General features: G+C 38.8%; 1 protein-coding gene across 1 annotated transcript; it reads right to left on the reverse strand.

Annotated features, from left to right (window-relative positions):
- Positions 1-1448: 1448 nt before the first annotated feature.
- Positions 1449-26650, reverse strand: LOC306945462 (coiled-coil domain-containing protein 169-like; the record flags this gene model as incomplete). Its single annotated transcript, XM_079534184.1, has 8 exons — positions 1449-1551; positions 4672-4748; positions 9394-9447; positions 9576-9674; positions 21203-21243; positions 21335-21445; positions 21958-22040; positions 26589-26650. The coding sequence occupies 8 exons, from the start codon at positions 26648-26650 to the stop codon at positions 1449-1451; spliced, it is 630 nt and encodes a 209-aa protein (XP_079390310.1).
- Between the last annotated feature and the right edge of the window lie 276 nt (positions 26651-26926).

The following is a 26926-nucleotide window of genomic DNA, read 5'->3' on the forward strand; positions in this document are numbered from 1 at the left end:
TGTAAAAACAGGAACAGGAACCCTCATCAGCTGTGCTGTGCAGACCAGCCTGCTTAGGACAGAATTATACCACGTGCATCAGAGTAACATTAGAAATATCTGTAATAAATCTCATACTATGTAAGAGAGAAACGAGTTCTGCATACAGAATATGCTGTACAATACTGTAGGTCTTCTTTCCCTGGATCTTATAATGGCATCATTGATCTTTTTGTAAGAGTTTAATTACGGCCTCGCTTTAATGCTGCCAGTAATAAGGAACTATTTGTACTGCTCTTAAAGAGGCAAAAAAGCTTTACCAGATTCTGCAAAGAGCTAGGGATGCTCTTAAAAATAATAAAGGGCAGTCAATCAATCATATTTGCTTTGCCAAGAGCTTTTATGATGTAACCCAGAAGCTTGAAGCTTCATTACCAAAACATTTTTTCTGTTGCTACTTAAAAGATTTCTGTGAAAGTTTAATGACTAAAATGCTGTAGGTAATGAAACTACAACAATTGCACTCTTAAGAATGAAAAGACAAAGTAGTCCTACTGTTCACTGAAGAGATTATTTTAAAGACTGGCACTATTTTGGGCCATAAATATATATGGATCAGCACCACTGAACAGTACATAAATAATTTTATGGAACCCATAAAAACATCCATGGGAGAATTCAAACTGCAAATAGCAACATACCAATATCAGGAAATGTAATGTGTATGTAATGCTTAAAAGCAACAGTCCCCCCTCACAAGACACGTTCTGAAGTATCTTGATTAAAAACGCTGACTTTTTCTTTCATTTCTTTCTGTAACTAGTGCCTATAATTGCTACACATGACAGAGTGCTTCTAAAACATGCAAACAAAAGGTTTTACAGCAAGTCAACTTTTTAAAAAGTTGGAGGTGTTTTGTCCCTCTGCTGGAGTAATGGAAAAAAGAATAACTTTATGTTGGAAAGGAACTCTATTGTAAGGCACTGACTATGTGCTGGTCTTCTTAAGAGTCAAATGAAAGGCACAGTCAGCTGTACCAACATCAGACTACTTGGATATTTTCTTAGCTGCTATACCAGATGCTCTTGGACGGAATTACTGCAGAGATTTACTTTTTGGGTACAGAGATTACATTTCAGGTTATATCACTCTGCATTCGTTTTTCCTTGACTGAGATGTCAAAAATCATACTGACTCAACAGTACTACCTCCCAGTTCCACCAGATTGACTAAATGTTCTCCAAAGATCCCAGCTCCCAGATACCAGAATCACTGATAAGAACTAGAATGAAAAGAGTCAGAGATCACCAGAACAAAAAATGGCAACTACAAGAACAATTCCATCAGGCAAAGAGGAACTTACACTACTGCTGCCAAGAAGATGTGCTGGTCTGTGTTTGGTGTAATAAAGCATAAACACATTCATTTTCAATTCAGAAATTTTCAGTTAAAAAAAAAGGTATATTAAATCAGGATTTTAGTTTTGGAAGCTGCATCACTCCTGCAGTCTTTTTAATTGGTCCTTTTTGGGGATTAACAATCTTCAGACGTTGCGGAACGCTGCATCTCCCTCTGAAATAAAATGGATGAAGTTAGTCATCAAATGTCACATTTCCTGTAAGCTAAAAATTTGCATGCTTTTTATATTAACATAACTGATTATTATGGTGAATTAATAACCCTGAGAGGAAAAAGAAGTATATTTCTAGTTTGGAGGGCTAGCAGAGCATTTAATTATTCTGCATTCTAAAACAATCCTCATCTTATGATTCCTGACTACTTCCTATTATCTAATTGATGGCATTCAAAGAACAGAATACTAAACATTTGCACAAAGAGAAAGCTAATGAGACATCTTCCTCAGTTACATAATCCTGGACAAGAAATGGAAAACCATTCCATGGAGGCACAGTTTCAGCTCTCAGCAGGTGTGTCAGTCTGTTGATCATTCTCTGGAGATCTTACATATGAAATGCTGTTAGCAGACTACTGAAGTGGTACTCATCATGGATGCACACACCACCTACATGAAGCCTACTGGAGCTGTTCTCATCTGATCTAAGAGAAGTCAGTGAGAATGTAAACAAATCTCCAGGGGGGAAATGGTGATTCCACAAACTGGAAGGCTCATTCTTACCATCAAGCAGCATCTCTACACTTAACAAAGTATCATTGTTTCTCTCCCTGTTCATCAATGCACCAGGCAGACAGCACTGTATGTTGCCCTAATTGCCTGAAGGGTTTCGGCGTCTCTCTCAAATAATAAGCATTCTGAAGGAAAATATGTCACAAAGTCATATCTTTACATTCATGACAGCCAGAGAAATGTTCTGTTATGTGGTAGGAGTTGTGATGACATGATCTGCACAAGCTTCAAATCCCTGGGCAAACAGCCAGCAAAGCTCTCCCTAAGACTCCTTAGTCTTCTTGAGATTGATGCATCCACATAAAGGGAGAGCTGGTCCCACAGGAATATGGAGCTGCATCCATCCAGAACTTGGATGATCAGAACCACTGGCCTCAGTTTGTGAAGTAACCAACTGGTCATTCAAATTCAGATTACTTACAATCAAAGAACCACTGCAGAATTGGACCAAGCAGACAGCGTATGTCTGTGTGGAATTCTGCACACAGCTGGACCTACATCAGATGCAAACTAATAACTAGGTAGTTGCAGCCAGTGCAGTGCTGAAACTGCTAATAAGGCCTGCTATATGCCTCAGTACAGCAGTGACGGCTCAGAATGACATTAAATTGGCTCCTCAGACTACATCAGAGACACGAGTCATCAAGACATCCATGCTTTTTTTTTTTTTCCCAGCTGTCAGCTAGCCTATTTTTTTTGGTGCGCTGTGAAATAACACAGAAAAGGATCTCTACTGAGCTTGTCCTCTGTGTTTAGATAACCAGGAACAGGAATGCAACAAAAGTTAGTGTTCGTAATTACGACACAAAAATGTTACAGTGTTTTTTTAATAGATGGGTTAGGCTTCCTGTATCTGTACCTAAGGTTAAAACGAACGTAAAGCATTGTTTTATAGTATGGTTTCAAATCCAGTTACTGCAGGTGGTTTTTGAAAGGCTAACAGAACAATCCTGGACAGAAAAAAATCAAATTATTCTCAACAACAATTGATTTTCATCGCACAGGTATTCTCTTAACTTCAGTGAAATTGTTTTCATTAATGTCAGCTGGAATGAACAACTTTCAGGTAGTAAATCAAAACATAATTCAAAGGAAGTAACAAAACAGTGGCTGTGATAAGTTCGTCATGATCGAGGGACATCTGCCTGTATTTAGTATTTAAAATACAAACGATACCCAAGTTTCATTCTTAGCTCTATGTTGTCTACCAAGACCAAAATTTGAGGTGAAAATTGTAAGATGCTGGTTATCAAAGCCAATGCTTTGAGAATCAGGTCCTTTGCTACTAAGGACAACTAAAAGAAAAATTCCTTTGAGGTGAAGTTGGCAGAAAGGGGTATTTTGTTACAATACCTATTCTGTGAGACAAGTGGTGTAACACTGACGTGCAGCTACACACCATACTATTCCCTCATACCCTCTCCACAATGGAACATGGGGAGAAAATACGATGGACTTTTTCTGTACTGAGAAACTTCAGTTAGAGACATTAATTCATACCATATTAAAATCCTCCTCTGGAGCATTCCAGTTTTTGAAATCCTGTTATTTGATGCTTACACAGAGTGTAAGGATAAAGCAGGTAAGCAAATATGTGTACACATTTCCTGTTTATAAATTACTCATTACGTTTGTAGATGTTCCTAGTACATATTATGGATGCTAACATTAATAATATAGGTAAGTGGATTCATGGAAGAGTATTTATTGTGAGATACTGAGCACATAGAAACTGTATCAGCTCAGGAAGTCTCCAAATACTTGGGAGAGTTCCAAAAGCAAACATTTTATCTGCCTGCCCTTTTGTAGGCATCTACTTATTGCAACTGGAGGCAGGATATTGGGTTCAACCCAAATTTTGTGTGACTCCCTGTATTCTTTCTACATTATATTACTTATGTTTTTTTTCAGTTAAAAAATACATCTCCAATTTCATGCAATCTCACAAGCACTACAATCACAAATTAATTTTATTTCTCTGTAGTTTAGAACAGGTGGGCTCTTGTCACATTTAAATTTCTAACCCATGTAATTAAACAGAAATATGTTGAACAATGAAGACTTTCTGTGTTGCCAGTTAGGAGTTGGACTCAATGGGTCCCTTCCAACTTGGGATATTCAGTGAGTCTGTGATCTAAAGTCACTCACATTATCATTCTTACAATCCTTACAATCTCTACTCACTAAAAAGTATCAAGCTAAGCAATTATTTAAACGAATTACTCTTAATGGACCAAAGGGGCTCCAACTCCACAGTAAAACAGAAGAAAAGAAGATCCTTTTTAACAACACAGGTTGAGATGGGAGAAGAGAGATGGTAGATTTCAAAAAGGCTGCTTAAAGCACGTGTATTTCCAATCATGCAACATGCTTAGCATTAAGCAAAACTGATTGAAAAGCAGTATCAAAAATGATGTTAAGAATAGTATGTTATCATAGGATTGTATTTAGTTATATTTAACATGAACAGAGAGTTGCACTATTCAAAAAACCATATTTAGTTAAAAAGTAAAGCAGAAAAAGAAGAAATATAAACAAAAACATACCTCAGTGTGTGCTTTTCTCCCTTGCTTGTCAGAGCATCTGTTCTTTGCCTTTCAACAGTTTTAAGCATAGCTGAGGTCTGCAGCAGCAGAGATTTTACAATAAATAAATAATAAATAAAAATAAAATTAAATCCTTATCATGATCACAGTTAATGAAGTAAGCTTCCTCCAAACTGATTTTGACCAATTATGGTTTTACTGCCACAAAGAACTTCAAGCACCTATTATGCCAATGTCTTATTGATTTTGGGAACTGAGCACATGCCAACATTCCTTGACAGACAAAATATCACGACTTATTATGTTGGATAATCAGAGACTATATCACTTAAAATTAGCAGGTCGCACTGTGTATTCCCAATGAAGAACCACTGTGTTTGAAACACACTTTTCTGACTGGGATACAAAAACAAAATAATAGTAACTTAGCTGTACTTTTGAATGATTAAAGTGTTAATTAAGAACAAGAACTACTTTAAAAAGTTTCATAGCATGGAAATCTCTGCATGCTTTGGAGATCATGACTAGAATTCTGGACATAAAAAATAGCTATTCCAAGGGTAATAGCTATTACCCTTGGAATTGCATTTAGCAGAATTTGGGCAGGATCAAACCAGTTGCTTCTGCTGTTCCTTAGTTTGCAGTGCTCCCTCCTCACCCAGCACATGTTTGCTTATCCAGATGCCTTTACTAGCACTACTTTTCAGAGGGTCAGCTATGCCATGGACTGAAAAACAGAAAATGCAGCAGGTGTAGGGCTTGTCTGGCTGATGTGTCACACTTGCGTGTCTAATGTAAGAAAATGGACTTTTCTCAACCTCTTTAAAGAGATCCATCAGAAACATGCAATAATTACATGATAATCATGACATGCAATACAGCACATCCACCAGGACAGCAAAGACCTAGAAGTAGGTTTTGGAGTAACCTACAGAAGACTTAAAGTCTGGCTAAATTAAACTTAACATTTTGCAAAACACTTGAAAACATCCTGCCCTTGTGAGAAAAAGAAGATCCAGCTCTAAAAAGAAACGTCTTGCTTATAAGACAATGGTTTCTACTGTGCTTCTAGCTGTACAATGTATTAGCCAAGTATTCCTTACCCGGTCCTAGCAAACCCAGCTATAACTGAAGTAGTTTTTCTAAAGTGCTTTGCATAAATAAGAATGGGATGTGCACAGGTTTAATTTCTTGAATAAAAGATTTTTTTTTTTTAACTCAAGGAACTCCAGTGAAGATAGTGTCTAGTATCATTTATCACCTTTCTGAGCAGTGCTCCTGTGACAAGATCACAGGATCATAGAATCACAGAATGGCCTGGGTTGAAAAGGACCACAAAGATCATCCAGTTTCAACCCCCTGCTATGTGCAGGGTCACCAACCACCAGACCAGGCTGCCCAGAGCCACATCTAGCCTGGCCTTGAATGCCTCCAAGCAGCCTCCTTGGGCAACCTGTTCCAGAGATAACAACCAAGTGTTGACTGCCTTCAGAGTTGCTTTTTATTTATATGAATATAGACTGTCAGTATATAAGATTACTGTCCATAGCACTGTTATTGCTGGCACAGTTTACTTCAGGCTCATCCTAACTGAACTGAGCCCGAGCTGCACAAGCAGCTTTTCAGTTGGTCCTATCTATTATAGTGATCTTTTTCTGCAAAGAGACCCCAGTCACAAATCAGCCTATTCTATGTTACTAAAAGTTTGTGGTAAAAGTCTGGCCTGAGAGAATGGTTTTTGTGAAGATGTGCAATTGTTCATCCTTGCCAACTCCTCTAACAAATTTCTGAATACTACCAGAAAGAGCTTTGGTATTTGTGGAATCCAAATCACAAACCAATGTTTTTTCAGACTGGAATAAAGCATAAAAAAAGCAAACCAGAACACACCGCAGAACAGCACTGCCTCTAGCCTGAATTCTACGATTTGTGAAGTATTCAACTTCAAAAAAAAATATAATTTTAAATCGACTATATGCTTATGGATTCAGCCAACTCAAACAAGAAAAGCACTCAGATAACACATGTACTTAAAAAAAAAACAAAACAACAAAAACAGTAGAAAAGCCAATGATAATAAAAGGATAAATAAAAGAAACCGGTGCTCAGAAGCACTTCTCTCTTGTTTCTGCTGAAGGCTGCAGGAAAAACACAGCAGAAAGAAAGCAAAAGCTTTCAGCATCTGCAAATTTTTAGCACATACCAGTAAAACTTCCATTGTATTTCTGGGGTTTTTTTGTTTATTTTTGCTGTGAGCTAAAGAAAAGCATTTAAAATAATGAGGAAAGAAGGCCTAACAAGACATTATGTCCATTCTCTGTAATCAAGTGTGAGTTAGTGGAATATAATGCAGTCACAAGATAACAACATCTTGTGGTACACTGTTATCCTTCTAACTGTACTGCTGCCAGCATTACAGCAGACTCAAATGGTGAGATTTGCACACAACTGCAAAAAATCTAGGCTGAATGTGTATTTGCTTTTGTCTCTGATGACAAAATGAGTTGTTAACAAGGAGTGCAAAGCTATGTTGATTTGAAAATAATGTAAGAGCCACAACGAAATTAAGGTCATGGCAGTGAGGGGTCAGAAAGAACCAGATGAGCCAATAATTATTTTGCATCCATGATGAGAATGACTACCCTGTTCAGATGACCAATGTAAAAGACAGCTCTAAACCGCTCACAATCACAAACCGCTCCCTATAACTCAGTTATACAGACAGGAAAGTGCCTAGGCAATCCACTTCATCTAAAACAAGTGTGATGGTCTGCACCTTAAACATCCTTCTACCTCCGTAGATTACAGAGGATCCCTCTTCAATTACTTCAGACAATTGGCAGTCACAAAATTGGAGATTGGCAGATTAATAAAAAAATGATTATTTTGCCCCCCAAATTATTCTGAAATAATGCAACTGATTACTGAAAACATAATATACACTAGTTCCCAGTGTCCTGCTTAAACAATATGCCAGTGCATACACCTCACTTCAAACAATGTTTTATGCAGGTTTAAGAGCTTTTCTAGGCAACCAAACATAGCTATTCCTCCTGCTACCATGTATAGTAATGAAATCATCTTTTAATCTCCTATCTTCTTCCTCCAACAGTTCCCAGGTTCAGTGTTTAATATAAAGATACTAACAGTTATTATTCACATTTTCTGGGTTATTTATGGCTTTAATGCTGGGAAGCTAGCTTGAGAAATTCCTTCAGATTTCCCAAAGCAGAAATGATCGACATCACTTGCCCACTGAGCAAACACATGGAAGCACTGCTAATTACAGCCTTTCACTCCACTTACATATGACATCGAGTACGTGACAATCATTCTTGAGTATCACACTAAGCTATTACTTTTTCATTATTCACAAATCAAGAGTTCTTTCACAACAGGAAGTACTAGAAATCTTTACAGGTTCCCCGCAGTTTATACTATCAACTTTAATGTGTTACATAATTTGCAGTAATAACATTTAGCCTCTGAGTTCATAAAAACAAAGTACCTTCTCCCTTATCTTGTAAATTTAATTGTATTGTCAATCTGAGCTGACTGGCTACCTTGTCTTTAAAAGATAAGAAGGGGGAAACATGAAAAGGAGGAATTTTCTTAAGGTGTCAATGTCACTAATAATTTGGTTCTGCTCTTTTCAGCTGAAACATTGAACTGCAGCACAGTAGTCTTGCCACTACCAGATGGGCAAGCAAGTATCACAAAACTGCTTCAGCTTTCTCAGTTTAGGGTACTATCTTTGTGAGCAATGAAATTCCAATCGATACAAAACCAGCCTGTTCTAGTTCTTTGTCACTATCAAAGTAAAGAATTTTTTCCTCACGTTGCATGGAACTTCCTATGTTCCAGTTTTTGGCTACTGCTCTTTTTCTGTCACTGCACACTGCTGAGAAGAGCCTGAGAAGAACCCATCCACTTGACTCTCATCCTTCAGATATTTGTAAGCACTGACAAGATCCTCTTTCAGTCTTTGCTTCCCCAGGCTAAGCAGTGCTAGGTCTCTCTGTGTTCCTCACAAGAGAGATAGAATCATAGAATCATAGAATCGCAAGGTTGGAAACAACTTGCAAGATCATCTAGTCCAACCACCCTCCCATTCCTATCAGTACCACAAGCACTAAACCAAATCTCGTAGCTCCTCATCCAGGTGCCTCCTGAACACTGCCAGGGACGGCGACTCCACCACATCCCTGGGCAACCATTCCAGTGCCTGACCACCCTCTGAGAGAAAAAGTTTCTCCTAATGTCCAACCTAAACCTCCTCTGGTACAACTTCTGGCCATTTCCTTGGGTCCTACTATTAGCCTGGGAGAAGAGGCCGGACCCTTTTTCATCACAACCTCCCTTCAAGAAGTTGTAAAGTGCAATGAGGTCTCCCTTGAGCCTCCTCTTCTCCAGACTAAACAATCCCAGCTCCCTCAGCCACTCCACATAAGACTTGTGCTCCAGACCCCTCACCAGTTTCGTTGCCCTTCTATGGACACGTTCCAGGGCCTCAATGTCTTTCTTGCAGTGAGGGGCCCAAAACTGAACACAATACTCGAGGTGCGGCCTCACCAGAGCTGAGTACAGGGGGACAATCACCTCCCTGCTCCTGCTGGCCACACTATTTCTAATGCAGGCACACTATTTCTAATACAGGCACACTATTTCTAATGCAGGCCAGTTGCTCCAGCTCCTATCAAGTCACACAGGTTTTTTTCTTACCTGCAAAATCTCTGAAAGGTACATGCGCCGCTCATCATTAGCTTTGTGGTAAGCCTATGTTAAAATAAATAGCACAGAATACCATTAAGCAAACTATTACATTGTGTGTCCTACACACCTTGTCTGTCTGTCAGACAGCGTAACAGCTTTTATAGACTAGATGCATACAGTGATTTACAAACCTTTGCCTCTTGTTCCAGTCTAAGTTCATAATCTTTTAGCTGATTCTGGAGTCTTTTCTTCTCTTCTTTTAGTTGTTCAAGAACCTCCTTTAAGGAGCCCTGTGGTTACAGTAAATAAAAGACATATTTCCATTCTGAACAAAGACATCACTACCACATTACTTACTCTTCAGGCACTACTGTGTTTGTCACTCTGTTTGCTTCTTGTGCACTTTTTGTTTACAAGGTTCAGGCTGGCACACCACAGAGACAAAAGCAGTTAACCATATGCTAGAAGTATCAGTTGTGAACTACACATTTCCACTGTGTTAATAAGATATAAATACAGTCTTCCATACTCGTGTGCCTTGTTAGATAAGCAAAGTCACTTTGTTGTGACCAGACAGACCTGCTCCTTACTTCTAAACAAAATTCACTCTTACTGCTGCTTTTTTTTTGTAGGAAGAAGATTTCAGATCCCACCTGCACATCCATTTTCAAACCACTTGGAAAGGGAGCTGCTGGACTTGCTAATGAGGCATGTTGGGTGTCACTGGCAACGCCTAAGATTTTGGCTAAAATGCAGTATTTTGGGGCAATCTGTCTTATATGTGAAACCATTTACTTTGTGCACAAGTGAGCTGAGATAGAGTAACCATGGCAGAGTCCACTTTTGGTTACCAGCACTGGCCAGTTCTTCGCAGTGCAATCAGAACACACATCCACATACTAGAGGAAACTGCTTCTCATAATCTCTTTCACAAATTGATCCTCTCTGTCCAGTAGATACATTCTTATTAGGAGACTCTAACAACAATTTGTTCTAATTCCCTGCCTCAGATTATTCAAGGTTAGTTTTGACCTGTTTGTTATTGTGATTATATTTAAGATAACTGCCCTTCTTCCTCCCTGGTGTTACATACAGAAGCCAGGAATGTCTTATTTCAACATTTATTTTACTAGGATAAACAAACTGAGCTTTTAGCAATGGTCTCTCACACAGTAGGCTGTCCTTTCATCTAACTGTCATGGTAGCCCGTTTATAACCCACCTGGAGCCCATTCTCACAGCTGGAGAGCAGAACCATACTGGAGCACGAAGTACTCCAGAAGCTTTGGAGTTTTTGGAGCTTTGGATTGCCTTGACCAATGTCAGTAATGCTCTTTCACAGCTGCATGGTGATGGCTCACAGTCAACATGGGATCAAACAGAATATCCAGATTCCAGGTGATCAGCTCTCAATTCATAACAAAATTCATTTACTCCTTCCTCAATACTTTGGACTATACTACTATATTTTCATGCAATTTTTAAGAATCTCGTCTTCAGTGTAATTCTTTTGTAGACAACATCCACATCTCTATTTTATTATGTAGTCAGTGTAATGAGAAAATGCCATCATCTATTTCTACGCTGTGATAAAGGTTACGCGTATCACATTAAGATTAGTTCTAAACCTGGTCCTGGAAGAACTCTGCTTGTACTTTCCCAGCAATCTCCTATTCCTTCTTACATTTCATTTGCCAGCTATTTCCCCCTTCAACAAATCCACTAGCTTTCATTCTCTACAAACTATCAGCCATTTCCCTTGTGACATGGTATCTTTATCAGAAGTTATATACAGAATTACTGTACTTATCCTGACAACAAAAACTATTACCTCATCACAGAAAGTCAACAGGTTTGCCTATCATGAATGACTTTTAATAAATTAATATTTCAGAAATATTAGCAGTAATCATCTAATAATGTTACATTCAAATTCATATCCATTCAAACATTACAATCATTCAAATATTTGACAGTATGGATGGGATTCACTCTGAGGTAAGAATATCTCCATTTGAGTGTCCTGTGTGAACTAAGCCCCTACTAAGAGTCACAGTCAATGCCATCAATGATGCATAGAGTCATTCAGCTGAACAGATACAGAGGGTTCAATTCAGCTGCCATCTAAAATGCTCCAGGGTGTCTAAGACATCTGTACATGACAGATACCTCACATGGGGTACAGGACACACATACTTCTGGAGCAGCAGTAGGCTATTCTGCACTGAAATGTCTGCAAGTCTCCGTTTACATAAGTGTTCTACCAACGATGCCTACTGAGATGAATTTAGATATGAATCTATACACTCAGCATACAGTATTGACAAGGTTTCCACTGCCTGTAGTAGGAAACAAAGATCTAGCTAAGGGGTAAACAGTACATACAAACAAGAAAACCTACCCAATATTATTGTGTTAACTTTTTTTTCTATCCTTCCTCAAGGTGATTTCATCCAAGCAGATGATAAAGAAAGAACTTTAAAGCATGTAAGTCCCTTTTATCTGCTATGCACAACATCTATCTCTGTTTTGATCACTTCTGCAAAGTTTGTATCTTTAATATTTGTTATCCCACCACTTCAGTCTAGTGAGGCTTTTTCCATTTGTCTGCTTAGGCCCTCTGAGTAAAAGAAATATCCATTTCAGGATTTTAGTTTTTATTTCTAAATTAAGCATCTTCTTAGCTAGAATAACTGAATCCTTTCAGTACCATCTGACCACTGTCTTAGCAATATCAGTTAATTTTTCTCAATGACTGTAAGCCCAGGCAAAGCTACAAACTTGGAATAGAATAGCTGGAAATCTGCCCAGTGAGAAAGAACCTGAGGTACTGGCCAACAGTTGGCTGAATATGAGCCAGCAGTGTGCAGATGGCCAAGAAGGCCAATGGCATCCTTGCTTGCACCAGAAAGTTTGTCAGCAGGAGTGGGGAAGTGATTGCCCTCCTCACACCTCAAGTACTGTGTTCAGTTCTGGGCTCTTTACTACAAGAAAGACATCAAGGTGCTGGAACATGTCTGAAGAAGGAAAACAAAGATGAATGGTCTATAAAGAACAAGTCTTACAAGGCACAGCTGAGGGAACTCAGATTGTTTAGCCCAGAGAAAAAGAGGCTCAGGGCACACCTTATCACTCTCTACAACTACCTGAAAGGAGTTGGCCACTTCTTCCAAGCAACGTGTAAGAGGACAGGAAGAAACGGTCTCAAGTTGCAGCAGGGAAATTTAGGTTGAATATCAGATAAAAAATACCCTTCATGACAGGGTTGAGAGGCATTAGAGCTGGCTACCCAGGGAAGCAGTTGAGTCACCATTCCTGGAGGTCTTTTAAACACATGTAGATGTAAAGCTTAGGGACAAGGTTAGTGATTGACTTGGCAGTGCCATAGAGGTCTTTTCCAAAGTAACTGATTTTATGACTCTGTTAACCAGATTCCTACGCATTAAACATTGAAAGAAAGATAATATGGGAGGGAGGGAAAGATAAGGGAGGGAGGGAGGGAAGGAGGGAGGGAGGGAGGGAAGAGAGAAAGAAAAGCTATATCTTTCAAGAATGTTTCATACATGACTGTACTGTTACTATCTTTAATCTGTTATAACAGACACACTGGAGACATGAAAAGAATTGAGTTTTTGTTTTTTTTCCTAATTAAAGCTGAAGTATCTTGGATGCAGATGAAACCTTTGTCCTAATACAGAAGGCTCCTATATTCAATACATTTAATATTCTCCAATTCAAGGACAGAAAGTAAACGCATAAACCACAGATTAAAGATTTAGCCAAATTCCACCAGGATCATGTGCTCTTTCACTACACCAGTGTCTGTACAGTATTAAAAAAGTCAGATAAAAAGGTTTCTAATTTTTTTGCCTTCTGACCTGACTACATTAAAGACCACAATCATATGACAACATATTTTTGCACAACATATTTTGTGCCACCATAGTAAGCTGAAACACAGCAAAAACAAAAATTCATGCTGTTCTCAATATTTCTTCTATGTAATTCTACACTGCACTACTTATTTACCCTCAAGACTGTCCGTAAGTTACTAAATACAGCAAGTCTTGGTGTTGCAGCTGTTAGGCACAACAGAGCAATCAGTTATATCCTCAGTGATGGTATTGGTCTAATTTCTTTAAGTTCTTTCACCTCTTGAGCAGACCACTTTTAGATCTTTTTTTAAATTATTGTTATTATTTTCCTTTAACCTTTTCAGAAGTATTGTCTATATTTTGCTGCCAGTGCAGCTGGTCTTGTGCAGATGTCTGGGCACTCAGCTCTGGATCAAGGATGATATCCAGCTGTAAGCAAATGAACTGCATAATACATCACCACTTTTGATGAGCAAGCAGACAGAAATAAGTTGATAATATGACAATAAATTATCATCTGTGTGCCTCCAGAGAAACAAGAAATTGAAATCACTCCCAATTTATAGATTGGGAAAAAATAAAAAAATCAAAATTAAATGAATAAATTAATTAATTAATTTTAAAAAATCAGAAAGAGACTAGTGTCTAAATTACACTTCAAGCAAAATTTAACATCCTACAGTGAATTATGCAGAATCTTACATTCTTCACACTTGTTTTTATTGTAAAACTTAGGTAGGCATCTGAACTTTTGCTTCTTTGGCTTTCCTAAGAACATGCTTAATCAACCTGCTTAATTTTCTGCTGAAAGCCCTTACAGAGCCTCAAAGCAAAGTTTTCCAGCAGTCATGGTGGCTCTGGTTGTGCCCTGATGAAGCACAACCTGATATGCATATTCTACCCATATTATACTAGAAATTCAATTTTTTCTGCCAAAGAGACTAAAAATTAACTAACAAACTTTATTTCAGATTTACATTTCAGTCCTCTGACACTGTAAGAGCTTCAATTCATAGAATAATGTATCTTGAGATTGCCCTTACTTACTAATGCTGAAATAATTCTTGAGGTCAGGCTGCTCATCAGTCAAGAAAACAAAATTTAAAGGGATGGAGAAAGAAGAAGGCACAATTGATGCCAGATCATGTATACTTCTGGAAAGGATACTTCTGGATTTCAGACAATTCTTTGTACCTTTCTCACCAATTTCCCAATGGTTTTCCATCTCTATTATAAATTCTGTTGTGAATTCCAATCTAGCTTCTCTTCTCCCAAGGAATACCTAGGAAATTCATGCAGCAAACTCAGTTTCTGTTTTCTGCTTCTGGGTCCAGGCATCTAACAGATGCTGCAGAGCTCAGAATAGGAATTCTGAAGTTCTGAAGTAAATCTTGCCAGACAGATGTTTCTACTCAACTAACAAAATTCTCCAACTTCCCATAGACTACAGAAGGCAATTTCAAAAACAGAATGAGAAAATTCTCAGTGGTAAAACTTCAGAGAGGTCCCAGAGACCCCTGTTAGTAAAGACTGGTTATAAGTTACCTCTCACCCTACTGTCAAAGCAATAACTGAAGAACTAGCTGAGACCTTCTATAACTGAAGTCTTGCTGAACAGCAATACAAATCCAGAAGTGGGAAACACCAGCATATGAGCTTAGCCAAAACCATTAAGGACTAAGTTTGCCTTTACCAAATGCTGTGGGAAGCAAGCAGAGAAAAAATTCACTGAAAGAGATTCAATTATTGATGTTCATAGTTACACAATCAGCTTGGTGCTTAAAAGAAGAAAATAACACAAGTAAATGGCTTAAAACGTATAGTAACCCTGACTTGTAGGAGCTCAAAAAGCCTTTACATAAAGCAAGAACCAGTGAGAGCTCGAGAGAAACCGGAGTCCTTCAAGCAATGCAGCAATTGCGCAGGAGAAACTGTCAACAAGACTTCAAGATGAGCCAGTTAGATAAATTCTGAAAATGATTTTTAGAGGCCAATTGAATTTATTAATAGTATCAGTTTAGCTGGATACTGAAATATTGTCTAGGTCAGATTTATAGCAGGTTCTTCTACTAAGCCTTCAATAGCTGGACAATGTACTCCTAAAAAAGGAGACATAAGCTGACTAAGGGATTTAACCTGAATTTAAGATTCTTAGTTTTCATTAAGTTGCCCATGTCAAGCCAGTCTCAGCAAGCTGGTAAGCCAAAAGACACACTGAGATTTTAACTGAATACTTTCTTTATGTAATGGAATGTTGCAAGGCTTAGCAAGATTCACTCTCAGGGCAATGATACATTAAGTTTTGTGTCCAGCAGTGGCAAAAGCCCACAGTTTCACAAAGAGAACATCAATTCTACAGTTCTTTTTTTCACATAATTTTCTTTTCATTCGTCTGAAGTTACATATTTTGCTCAGCACTTGCCAGAAAATGAATTTATAGAGAAGGGAATTGCAGCTGAATTTTAAAGCCACCCACATGAGTTATTCTCATTCTGGATTTTTCCTTGCCCTGCTACCAGTGGCAACAGAGGTGACAGTTTCTATCAATCACTCTACAACAGACAAGGTGACAAATACGTGACATCATCAAGAGGCTGAAATTTGCTTTCATCAGAGCTCATGCAGACTATTGATCTATATGGCAATTTGCTTCAGCTTTAATCCTCCAATTTTTCTCCATAAATTAGAACAGAAGGAATACATCTGTCAGTTTTGTAGGAAAAGCACCACCAACAAAAGCACAGAAGATGACTGCAATTCACTGTACTTAACATTTTAAATCAAATTAATTTTTGCACAGTGAATGAACTCCCCTCCTTCCAACACTAGCAGTTGAGGATCAGCAGGTGATTTAGCTGAATCTTTAAATAAATTTTAAGCTCATCAAGAGCAAAAAGCAACGTCACATCTTCAGCTTTACTGTAACTGAAATTGATTTTAAGTTAATATCATTATGCTCACTTAACCATATTTCGTAGCAGTTACTGAAAAAGATACATTAAAAATTACCTAGCACAGCACATCCCTATGTAAAATATGCAATCGATGTGCATGCAATAGATGCTGAAAAGGCTTCAGTACAGGTGAAGAAAAAAATCACTGCACTTGTTTAAATGCCAAGTGCCCCCTTGTGGTTAGCATGCTCTTTGTATTCGAAACAGATGAAATGCATGAATCACAGAATCACAGATAATATTTGAGAATAGAGAGTCCTGTTTGCATCACATATTGTCATGAACCAGGTTAAGGAAATTTGCCCAGAGATCTGTTGGAAAAATCCAGTTCCTTCAGCTAAAGAGGTGTAGGGCAGTGCTACCCAAATCCTTCTATCAATGATGCCCACAACATTGTTTTATCATCTGCCAAAGTGGGAGGAGGAAGTTAAAACCCAGACCTCCATTGCTGTACTTCACATTTAAAACAAAAGATGATGTTGAATCCAAAATGTTTTACTTCTTATCTCTCCTGTGAGGCTTGGGAAAGGCCTTGAAATTCATTACAAATCTTTCTTGGGAGAAATCCAAGGGTCCCAGACAATTGCTAAGCAATTCCTGAAATTCCTGAACAGGCAGCAGTCTGGAGAATGGCCAGCTAATAATGTCAGTCCACTGCAAGTTTTTCCCTGATTGTTTTCTTTGAAATACAAAGTGCATTCTGCCTCTGGGAACCCACAAAGTGATTTGTGAGAAACAGTCTGCTGGTTTGTGCAAGGCTGCCAGGAGGAACAACTAAAGCCAATGTGAAAAAGAAAGGAAAGGACTGTGAGTCAAAAAGGTCTCTTGGAGACATCCAAAACACTTGGCCTAAGTCAGATGAAAGGAGTCTGGCAGGAGGCAGGACGCAGCTCAGTGCTATGAGACAGAATACAAGACTTTCTCCAAAATACTTCCAATCTTGACAATAAAGACCAGATATCAGACCTGTTTGTCACAGAGCTATGGGTGATATAATCCAGCAAGAGCAACAAGATTCATTTAACACTGACTTGTTGAAAGAATTGTCAACGTTTCCTGTGCCATTAGGAAGTGATGATGTTCCCCATAGGCAGTTAACAACACCTACTGTGGTACAGCTTCTTTGTGTTTTCATAAACACTGGATGCCTCTCCTGTTAGGTTGCCAACATCCTCTCCAGTGTGACACTGTCACACGTTCTGCTTATGGTTTTTATATAGGAAAAACCCTGAGGTTGATCTGTTAGGATTGCTGCACGCAGTCACTCCGGTCTCAGAAAGGCAGTGCTTTAAAGGAAGTATCTGGCTGCAGTGGTGAGAATTTTCTCAGCTATGGTGCTGGGCAGTCCTGAAAACAGTGATTTATCACAGAAACCTTCGTTCCTTGGCTAATTTTAACTAGAGCGTTGCTAAGGCAATGCTATCAGGAGTGTGCTCTTCTGAACTGATTTTGTAGTATGCTTTCGGTATTAGCATACTAAAGCTGCTATCCAGGGATCCTCTCTAGCAGAAACGGTGAGAGAGAATAAAATCACTTCCCTCCTACTTAGAGAGGAATCCAGCAGACAACGCGCATTTCACCAAAACACACTTAATGACAAAATGTGAACAAATGAATGCTTAATATGTTTAAGAGGGGTAAACAAAATTCACACCGTGTTAAGCTTTGGAGAGAAGGCATTCTTTCTGCAATTATTCCTGAAGTGGTGTATGACATTCGTATTATTCATTGGGATATAAAGGAAATTACTGACTAAAACCAGTTTTCAGTGTTGCAGCTCCCCTGTGCTTGTCACCATTTAGATTATTTTTAATCAACTCTCAGTACACAAAAATGGTTTTCTAAATCCTGGCTATTCTAATTTGTATGTTGAAGGTAATGGATCCACATTTACTGTCCTGTGATATGTGTCCTTCATGATATTTTTGAAATAAAATAAAAGGAATACAGCAAGAACAATAACTGTATTTTTAAATGATTTAGGGGTGTTTTTAACAGCAAGGAATCACTCATCAGTAACATTCTAATTCTGAAGTGAAAACAGTGCAAGCTATCTGCAACAATTATTGCAATTTATGCACACTGAAAATCCTTGTGCTTCCTTCTTCATCGCCCCAGAATTTGCATTTGTATTCTTCTCTTTCAGTTTTTTATAGCTCGCTCACTGCCAGAGTCCCTGATGACTAATCTTTATTTTCCCTGTTGTGCTTGAAATCAAGAAAATGTTTTATCCTACCTATCTCTAAATGAGACAAATCACTCCATGGATATGCTTTTCTCCTTCTATTGACTACGTAAGACCCTAAATGACAAGTTGAGTGAGACAAATATCCTTAATGCCTTTGAGATATCTCCACTGTTAAACATGGCTGAAACTGGTAATGAAATTAAGAATTATTAGAGGTGCCTCTAATAACTCAAACTGTGTAACTAGCTTCTTTGGGAATATAGGTTAAAAGGACTTGCAAATGCTATTTCATTTTCAAAGCACATTGCTTAGTGTCTGTTGTTGCTATACTCTTGAAATGGTATCGTCTTGCTAGAAGAATCACCTTGCTATCCTTTCACTTCATATGCAACAGCAAGCTGAGGACTAAATATCATAGTGTACTTCTCATTTAATGTACACACATGATTTTTATATATACACTCTCAGCATTTTTACTCTGAGTGAATGTAGATTGATGATCGACTGATCTCTGCTTTTCTACACCCACTCACCACATCTGTTCTTTATTCTCATTTGCAGAGAAGCTAAATATTCCCCAATGCTCCTCTGAACAATTCCCAAAAACATAAAAATGATTTGGATAAATCTTTATGCTTACACACCACAAACTGATCTGTGTATTTTTTACAGATGTTTTATCTGCCAAAATTGAAAAGAAAAAGGAGCTCTGCATTTCTACAAGGGTAACTGTAAAAATACATGGACTTTCCTGATAGTTTCAGTGAAAAAAGGACAGCAAAGTCCCCAAAACACATCCATTTTCTTTTTCCTTCCATCTCCTGACAATCAAAACAAGCCAAAATGAAGCTTTTTCTAAATTTCAAAGCATTTTTTTCCACTCTTGGATAACAGACAAATGTATTCACACTGAACTGGAAGGATGAAAAATGGCAGGATAAAAATCTATGGCATGGCACATGGGCTCCAGACCTCCCTAGGTGTCACTGAGTAAGTGTAGGACACTCCAAATTGTTTCCTAGGCTCCTTTTGGCAGAATGAATCTTACTGTTCCACTGCCATTCTTTCATTTACAGGAGCAGTAATCAAATCTCACAGAATGACAGCCCATAGGTGAGGAGGCAAAGCAGAATTTAGTAAGGATTAGAAATGTACTGGATTGGTGCAGCACAGCTGCTGATAAAGCTCACAGATTATCTAACTGGTAATGGCTCTCCAGGTGCCTGGCAAAGGTGTAGTTGGATTGGTGAAGAGAACATTGGAAATTTGATGGAAATAAACACTTTTAATATTGCCATTGTGCACACCAGTGCATGCTTTACAGGCTGATGGGAATAACTTGTCTGAAGCAGACTGCTGTAAATTTTCTGGCCCCATGTCCTGTGCTCAAGACTTCTTTTCAAAAATAATTCCACTTGTATTTTTAAACCAAGTCCCTGAAACAGGCAAATGGGATGGGAAGGATTTTCTTCTTGCTTTAATTGGCTGTTTGAAAAAAATATATATATATCCAGCCATCTGAAGAACATCATGGAGTCTAGGACAGCACTAAACCTAAGAAGAATATTTACTATCTGAAAGCCATGAATTAAATCAGAATAAGCAATCAATTATTCACACTCTGCTTAAAATGGGTAATAATTCCCACTAACACAGCATGCAGACTCCTCCAGGCTCAGTGAACTCCCATTAATCTTCAGAATCTGAAGCATGGGAGTCAGATGGAGGCACTTCTACTTGTGTAAGTGCATAAGAAGTTGTTTTATGCTTTGTTGAAATGCAGCTGGTGAAATAAAAGCATATTAAGTAATACAACATAAAAATCCAATTTGTCCTGTGCTGCAAAAATTGAGTACTTACTATACAATGAGGAATTTTCCTGGGACTGTATTACACAAAAAGTAACAGCAATTGTTCATATTTATTGTCACTTATGCTACAAAACTGTGAGTAATGCTGGATACACTGAAGCACTGCACTGAAGAGAACCTCGTGGAGTTCAATTAAGCAAAAATGTAAAGTCTTCCTGCTGGTGAGGAAAACTCCATGCTCTGGTATGTGCAGGGGAGGCTGAGAGAGATGGGGTTGTTCAGTGTGGAGAAAAGAAGGCTCGGGGGGTCTTACCCATGTGTATAAATACCTGATGGGATGGGAGGAAGAAAAGGGAGCCAGGCTACTTTTAGAGGTACCCAGTGACAGGACAAGAGGTAATGGGAACAATCTAAAACACGTGAAATTCCATCTAAGCCAAGAGAACACTTTTTATTGTTCAAACACAGAAACACGTTGCCCAGAGAAATTGAGAAGGTTCTGTCTATGGAGACACTCAAAATCTCACTGGCCATGATGCCAAGCAACCTGTTGCAGCTGACCTGCCTTGAACAGGGGTGTTGGACTAAAAAAATCACAAAGCCTAAGAGATTCCATCACTTTGTGATCAAGGTTTTACATTTTTTCAGTTATTGACAGCACCAGTCTAGCTACTCCATCTCATACACCTCACTGAGGGTGATGTAGAATCTTTACTCAGTCAAAAAATATACTCCACGATTATTCCCAACATTTAGGTCTTTTACTCCCACTTCATTATTATGTTCTATGCCTTATAAATTCATAACCAATTGCCTAACTGAAACAATTGAAAAACTAAGTGGGACTGTTTGCTTTGGTTTCTCGACAGGACCACAGATACTGTTTGTTAAGGAACAATAACATCAAAAAAAAAATTGTACAATTAATTTAATTTAATGTAATGTCTTCTGTGGTTTTGAAGCTGAAGCAACTAAATTCCACTGTACTCACCACAGGCATTTGATCAAAGATGCGAACAATGGCCAGTTTATCTACAAATAAGCAGAAGGTGCAACTCACTGACTTCATTCAACATAGAATCACTAATTTTATTGAAAAACAATTATGAATGCCCATTTCTACCTGTTGGATTTCCATGAATAAGCTCCACCTTGTCTTTAAGAATATTAATTTGCCTTTGCAGCTGTCTGTTCAATTCTACTTGCATCTCATATCTGGTTTTCCACTCATTACCTTAAAAACAAGTACAGGGTTATTCTGTTTCCCAGATTATTCCATGCTATTTCAAGTAGAAGTCAACTTCTGCTTTTTTCAAGCAGATCTTACTTTTTTTTTTTTCAGAAGATTGAGAAGGTCTCCAGTTAGTATTCCTCATACTGAGGAAGTATTCATTTGAATTACAAAAGAGCTTGAAAATATAGATCAAGGGATTCTTTTTACCACACGGCTTACTGTGGCCAGAATATTAACTGACTATCTCTATAAACTCATGTCATCCGTTATATCTTTAATAGCTAACAGAAAAAAAGCTAACATGCAGCATTTAGTAGTCCATAATTTCACATCTTTCATTTCATATTGAAGGTCCTTAATTTTTCACATTTCACATCTATAACAGTCATTTTTGGAAAGGGAAAACTAATATTCCAAAATAAAAATTTGTATCACTGTAAGTCCTACCAAAAGAAAAAATAATTTGCCGTGTTTCCTATTCAATTAGTAAGAAACTGTTGCAATTCACTTACCTTCATCTTCAACACCACTAAGCTTTTTCTCCAGTTCCGTTACTGTTCTTCTCAATTCAGATATTGAATTTTCAAGCATTTGCCTGTGGTATTTAGAAAAGTCAATGAAAAGGCTTTGCATTAATCTAATTATTAAAAAAAAAAAAAAAAAAAAAAAGACTAAATCAAATATATTTTCAACTCAGCTCCAAACAAAATGCAGCAAAACACATTACAAAAGCAGTTTGTGATTATTTCATATCAGTTTTTTTGGAAGATTTCCTAAACCAACCAAGGCTCTTGAATGCATCCATTTTTCAAAGACCAACTTGAGATCTTTCAAAAGAACTGAGAACACAACTCTGTAAATTGGAATATGGTCTATAATACAAATATGTAATTCATTTTTGAAATAAGAGAGATGTATTTTAAATCTTAGTATGGTTCATTACAACATAATGGGTTCATAAAACCCTTGTTTGTCCTATTTATTGGTGTGTTTTTTAAGGGAAGCTTTCACATCAATGTAAATCTTCCCATTCTGAATACACTCGTGAGAAGTGTTCTTCAAGAAACAGTTAGCTCTATTAGAAATAAAGTTTCAGACATCAGCTCTGTCACCAGAACGGTATCACCTGCTGCTCATCCCATGATCACACTCAGCAGAATTTTATTTTCCATAGCTTGGAACATCAGTTTCAACCTAAAGTTACAGAAACAGAAGCAGACCAATCATGATTGGAGATGCCTGCAATGGGGAGAGAGAGGGAAAGAAAAACTGAAATGGTACAGAAGTTCAAAGAAAATAAAATAAGCAGAAGAGTAATAAAAGGTCATTCAGGTAAGTGCAAGAAACATGCAGAGTCACAATTAGACAGAAATCTTCCATGACCAGAGACAACTGGGTCTTCCAGTCTCTCTTTGCTCTAATGCTGTTCTTCCCTACCAACTTTAAATTAGGGAGGGGAGACAGAGTCAAAGAAATAATGAAAATACAGGTAGCATAGTGGAGACAAAAAAGGTTGTGGTGAAAGTCTCACCAAAGATACAGTTGAAGCACATGATTCAAAAAGTTTAGATCCAGGAAAACTGGAGGAAATCTGATCATTGCTGCTAATTTGTTCCCACTCCAAATGGCAGAGGCAGATAGCTAAGAAGGAAGACAAAATCTTATTATATCACTGGCATATTTTCAACACAAGTAGATAATATTTACTTACAGCAGATTTCTATCAACCTCTCAGTGCTTGTAAAAGAGGAAATTGTGATGAAGGCGAGTGTTAAAATGGCATTTTGGGAAGGAAATAACAGCTGGAATTGGACACCGGCAGAGATATAAATAGAGCTGAGCTATTTCCAAATTAAATTAATATTCCTCTTAAAGAAAATTTTGTGTGCTGATGAATAGCATGGTTAGAATGAGTACTTCAAACATGATATTTTCAGCTTTTCAAGACTACACATAACAACTCTTACAGCACGTTAGATTTTATTCTTCTTTGTGCATCACTAGCAAAGCTGCTAACCAACTTCCAATTTATATCCCTTCCTGACTAAAATGTATACTGAAATGACACATCGTGAGGTATCAGGCTGTAATTGCTGAGAAAAATCTTTTTTTTCATTTGAAAATGAAAACCATTCTCATAAAAAAAAATAATTAATAGTAAATATTTAGTATTCCAATAGCAACTAGAAAGTAGGCAGGGTGCTTATTCAGTGTATATACAGTAAACTACACTCTCCGTATTGACAGAGGAGTGTAGAAATAAATCAGCTTGACCAACTTGGTAAATACTTCAGCTTACTACTGTATTGAGAATACTTGGCATTTATGGAGCTATTTCTAATTGTGACAGGAAACAACAGGCCAAACCACTTGTCTGTTACTGTGAATGTAAAACAGCTCTGTGCAGCTGCTTGCCCACAGCCCTGGGCTGTACTTAAAGGGGCACTGACGCTGGTGTGATTTTACCAATAGCCTCACAGTTATTAAAAACCAGGCATGATCTTTTCCCGTATCATTGGACAACTGATAGTCGTCACAGAAGAAATCCCATAAACCCTCAAAGCCCCAGAGTTAATCAACAATCAGACTTAATGACATCCACATCCACTAAACAAAATCAGGAAGCTTCTTGTGAAGGAGAAAAAAGTTGCAGTACAGATAAGAAGACTGTGATTGAAAATACAGACAAAAATTTGCTGATGTTCCTGTTAAGACAGTTTGCAGGTGTTGTTTTGCTTGACAGTGACAGCCACTTAGGATGAAAACCATTTTCCTGCACCTTTTGCTATCCAGATCTCAGCATCTAGAGCACATAATAGGCAAAAGACTGCCTGAAGCCATTTTGTTTACTGGAGAGAGACTAGTGCTACATTACAGGTGAAGCTTAAGGCAAATCATTAGTTCTAGAGCTCCAGCCCTGCTACAAGGCAGGCCTTTACTGGTTCCCATAGAAGACAAAATACACAGGTGCCTTCAGAATCTCTGAACAAAGCAAATGATACTATACATTACAAAAGGCACCACAGGCAAGAGTGTATATAGCAGTGAAAGCTCCAGGCACTGTCACTCAGCAGTGTGCTGGGCAAATCCTGCAACTCTCGTTGTCTGGAAAGCCACAAAAGCTGAAATCTCAAAGTGGAATTTTCACATGCAACTCTACTGACATCAGTAAATTGACAGAGTGAGCTGATATGCATGCACATAGAGCCTAAAGACCTCTGTCTATTAAGAAGTATAATGCAGTACTATGTTTTCTCTCTAGCTTACAAACATTTGTCGTGGCAGTTCCCAAAAAGAACCTGTGCTAAATCTCGATTACAGTAAGTCAGTGTCAGGTTAAGTTACTGACTTTCATTAAAGCCTTTCACAGTATTACATCCACAATCATTGAGAATCAGCAGGTTCTTAGGTAAAGACCCCTCACTGACACAGATGATTCAATTTACTCCTTGAAGTAAAAATCCCTCCTTAAATGAGAGTGGTAGGAGGGCTGTTACCAAACTGTCTGAGTGGAACAATAATCAAATAAGCCAGCAAAAGGATGACATGGGTGAGACTGCACTTAGGAATGGAGACATCTATCTGCAAGCAGTCATCCTCAGCTTTCGTTACACCCATTGGAGAGAAAACTTTTCAGGGTGTGAGTCATCTCCTCCTAAAGCAGCCAACCAAAGTAGGTCAGATGAATCACACCTTAAAGCCTTCTGTATTCACTGACAACACAGGCGCCTGTTTCAGATGTTGATTTCTAACAATCCTGGTTGCCAACAGTTGAATAAATAACAATACAATAATGGTACTGCCTGCTTGTATGCACAAGATAAACATGGGACATAGCTGCAGAATCCATCAGGAGCAGCAGGCTTTCCACTGTGTTTCTGTCATGCTATAGAAACAGAGACTTTTGTTAAATACCTTTATTTTTTGTTTGATCAGCACAGAAGACACATCTTTGTGTGACCTTGGCTTTGGGCCATGGTTGCAGAACGTTCTCAGGGATATCAGCAAGAACTTCAGGTGCATAAAATACCCAGGTTTTCATTAGTTAAGACAATAATAAATCACAGCAGTGAAACAAAGTCAATACCAGCCAGCTTTTTATTTGAGCACCAATAACAAAATGGTGAGCCTGGGAAATAAGAGTCGGTGTTTGCTTTGAATAACTTCTGTCTTACACTGATGCACTACTCCCCACTCTGGAGATTCATTAAAAGGACCTTTGCTCACACACAGGTACAAGCGTGACGGAGCTCTTTTGTGCACTGTTCTGAGCACAGATGCCCAACCATACTGACTCTATGATAAACCTTAGCTTCCTCTTCCTGCTAGCAGATAAACATTTCATAAAGTACAATTGCAGAGAACCCTCAGCTTGGAGACTGAAATAAACACTGTCCTGGGGAAAAACAGACATGGAACTGAATGTTTGAAAACCGTACAGAAAGGGTCTGAATTAAGGCAGCACCTCAAGGAGCTTCTGGTATTTTAACTTTTGGTTTATTAGCACTCAAAAGGCAGAAATGTTAAAAAAAAAAAAAATAGAAAAAATCCCTAAAATTCCACACAATGGAACATTTACATGAACACTGTTAATACCAAGCTATTTAGTCGGATCCCTGAAACATTTGCCTCTTAAAACAGTCACACACTGCCATCTCTGCAGAACGACGCTAGGAAGATGTCTCGGGGATGGTTACTGACAGTGAAATCTGGCTTTCCAGCTGTATTCCACTGGGAAAAAATGTGTATTGCCATAATCTGATCACTCATTCCCTTCTCCCCACCAACAAGGCATCACTCCTCCAAGCCCTTTCCTGTACCACAAACCCGTCCTTATCCCACACCAGCTCCTCTCCCATCCCCATTCCCCTGCCCGTTCACTGCCAGCTTCATTCTGGCTGAAATTATTCACCCACCTCCTCAGGTTCCTCTCGCCAGTCCCCTGACCTGCTACAGCCCGCCACTTCCCCCCACAATCCCAGATTTTCACCACACTCTCCCAGTCCCCAAAACGCTCTTCAATCCCCACAGATGCAGAGCGCACTGCGGGACCTCCCGCCAGGTGCCCCTGAGGCAGCACCACCCGCCATTTTCCCGCCTCCCCCCCCGGGACCACTCCTTCGGCCCCACTCCCGTTACTCACTGCCTCCTCCTCTCCCGCCCCAGCTCCATCTCCAGCCCTTCGGAATCGCCGCGCTCCCCCATGGCGCCACGGGCCCGCCGGGGGCCGCAGAACGGCCGCTGTGTGTCTGGCGGCCGCCTGAGAGAGCGGCGAGGCGCGCCCTGCCCCGGCTGCGCGGCGGCCGCGGTCCAAGCTCTCTTCTTCGCTTTGTAAAGGCGAAGCTTCACGAGGCCGACTGCTTTAATCGCACAGCTTAGTGCTGCATGGCGGCGCCTCTGTCTCCCTGTCGCTTTCTCTGGTTGCTTCAGTGGCAGCTCTTACATTCAAGTGACTACTTAACAAGCCCATAGAATTCATAA

Source organism: Tetrao urogallus (assembly GCF_951394365.1).
Source record: "Tetrao urogallus genome assembly, chromosome: 1".
Lineage (NCBI taxonomy): Eukaryota > Metazoa > Chordata > Aves > Galliformes > Phasianidae > Tetrao > Tetrao urogallus.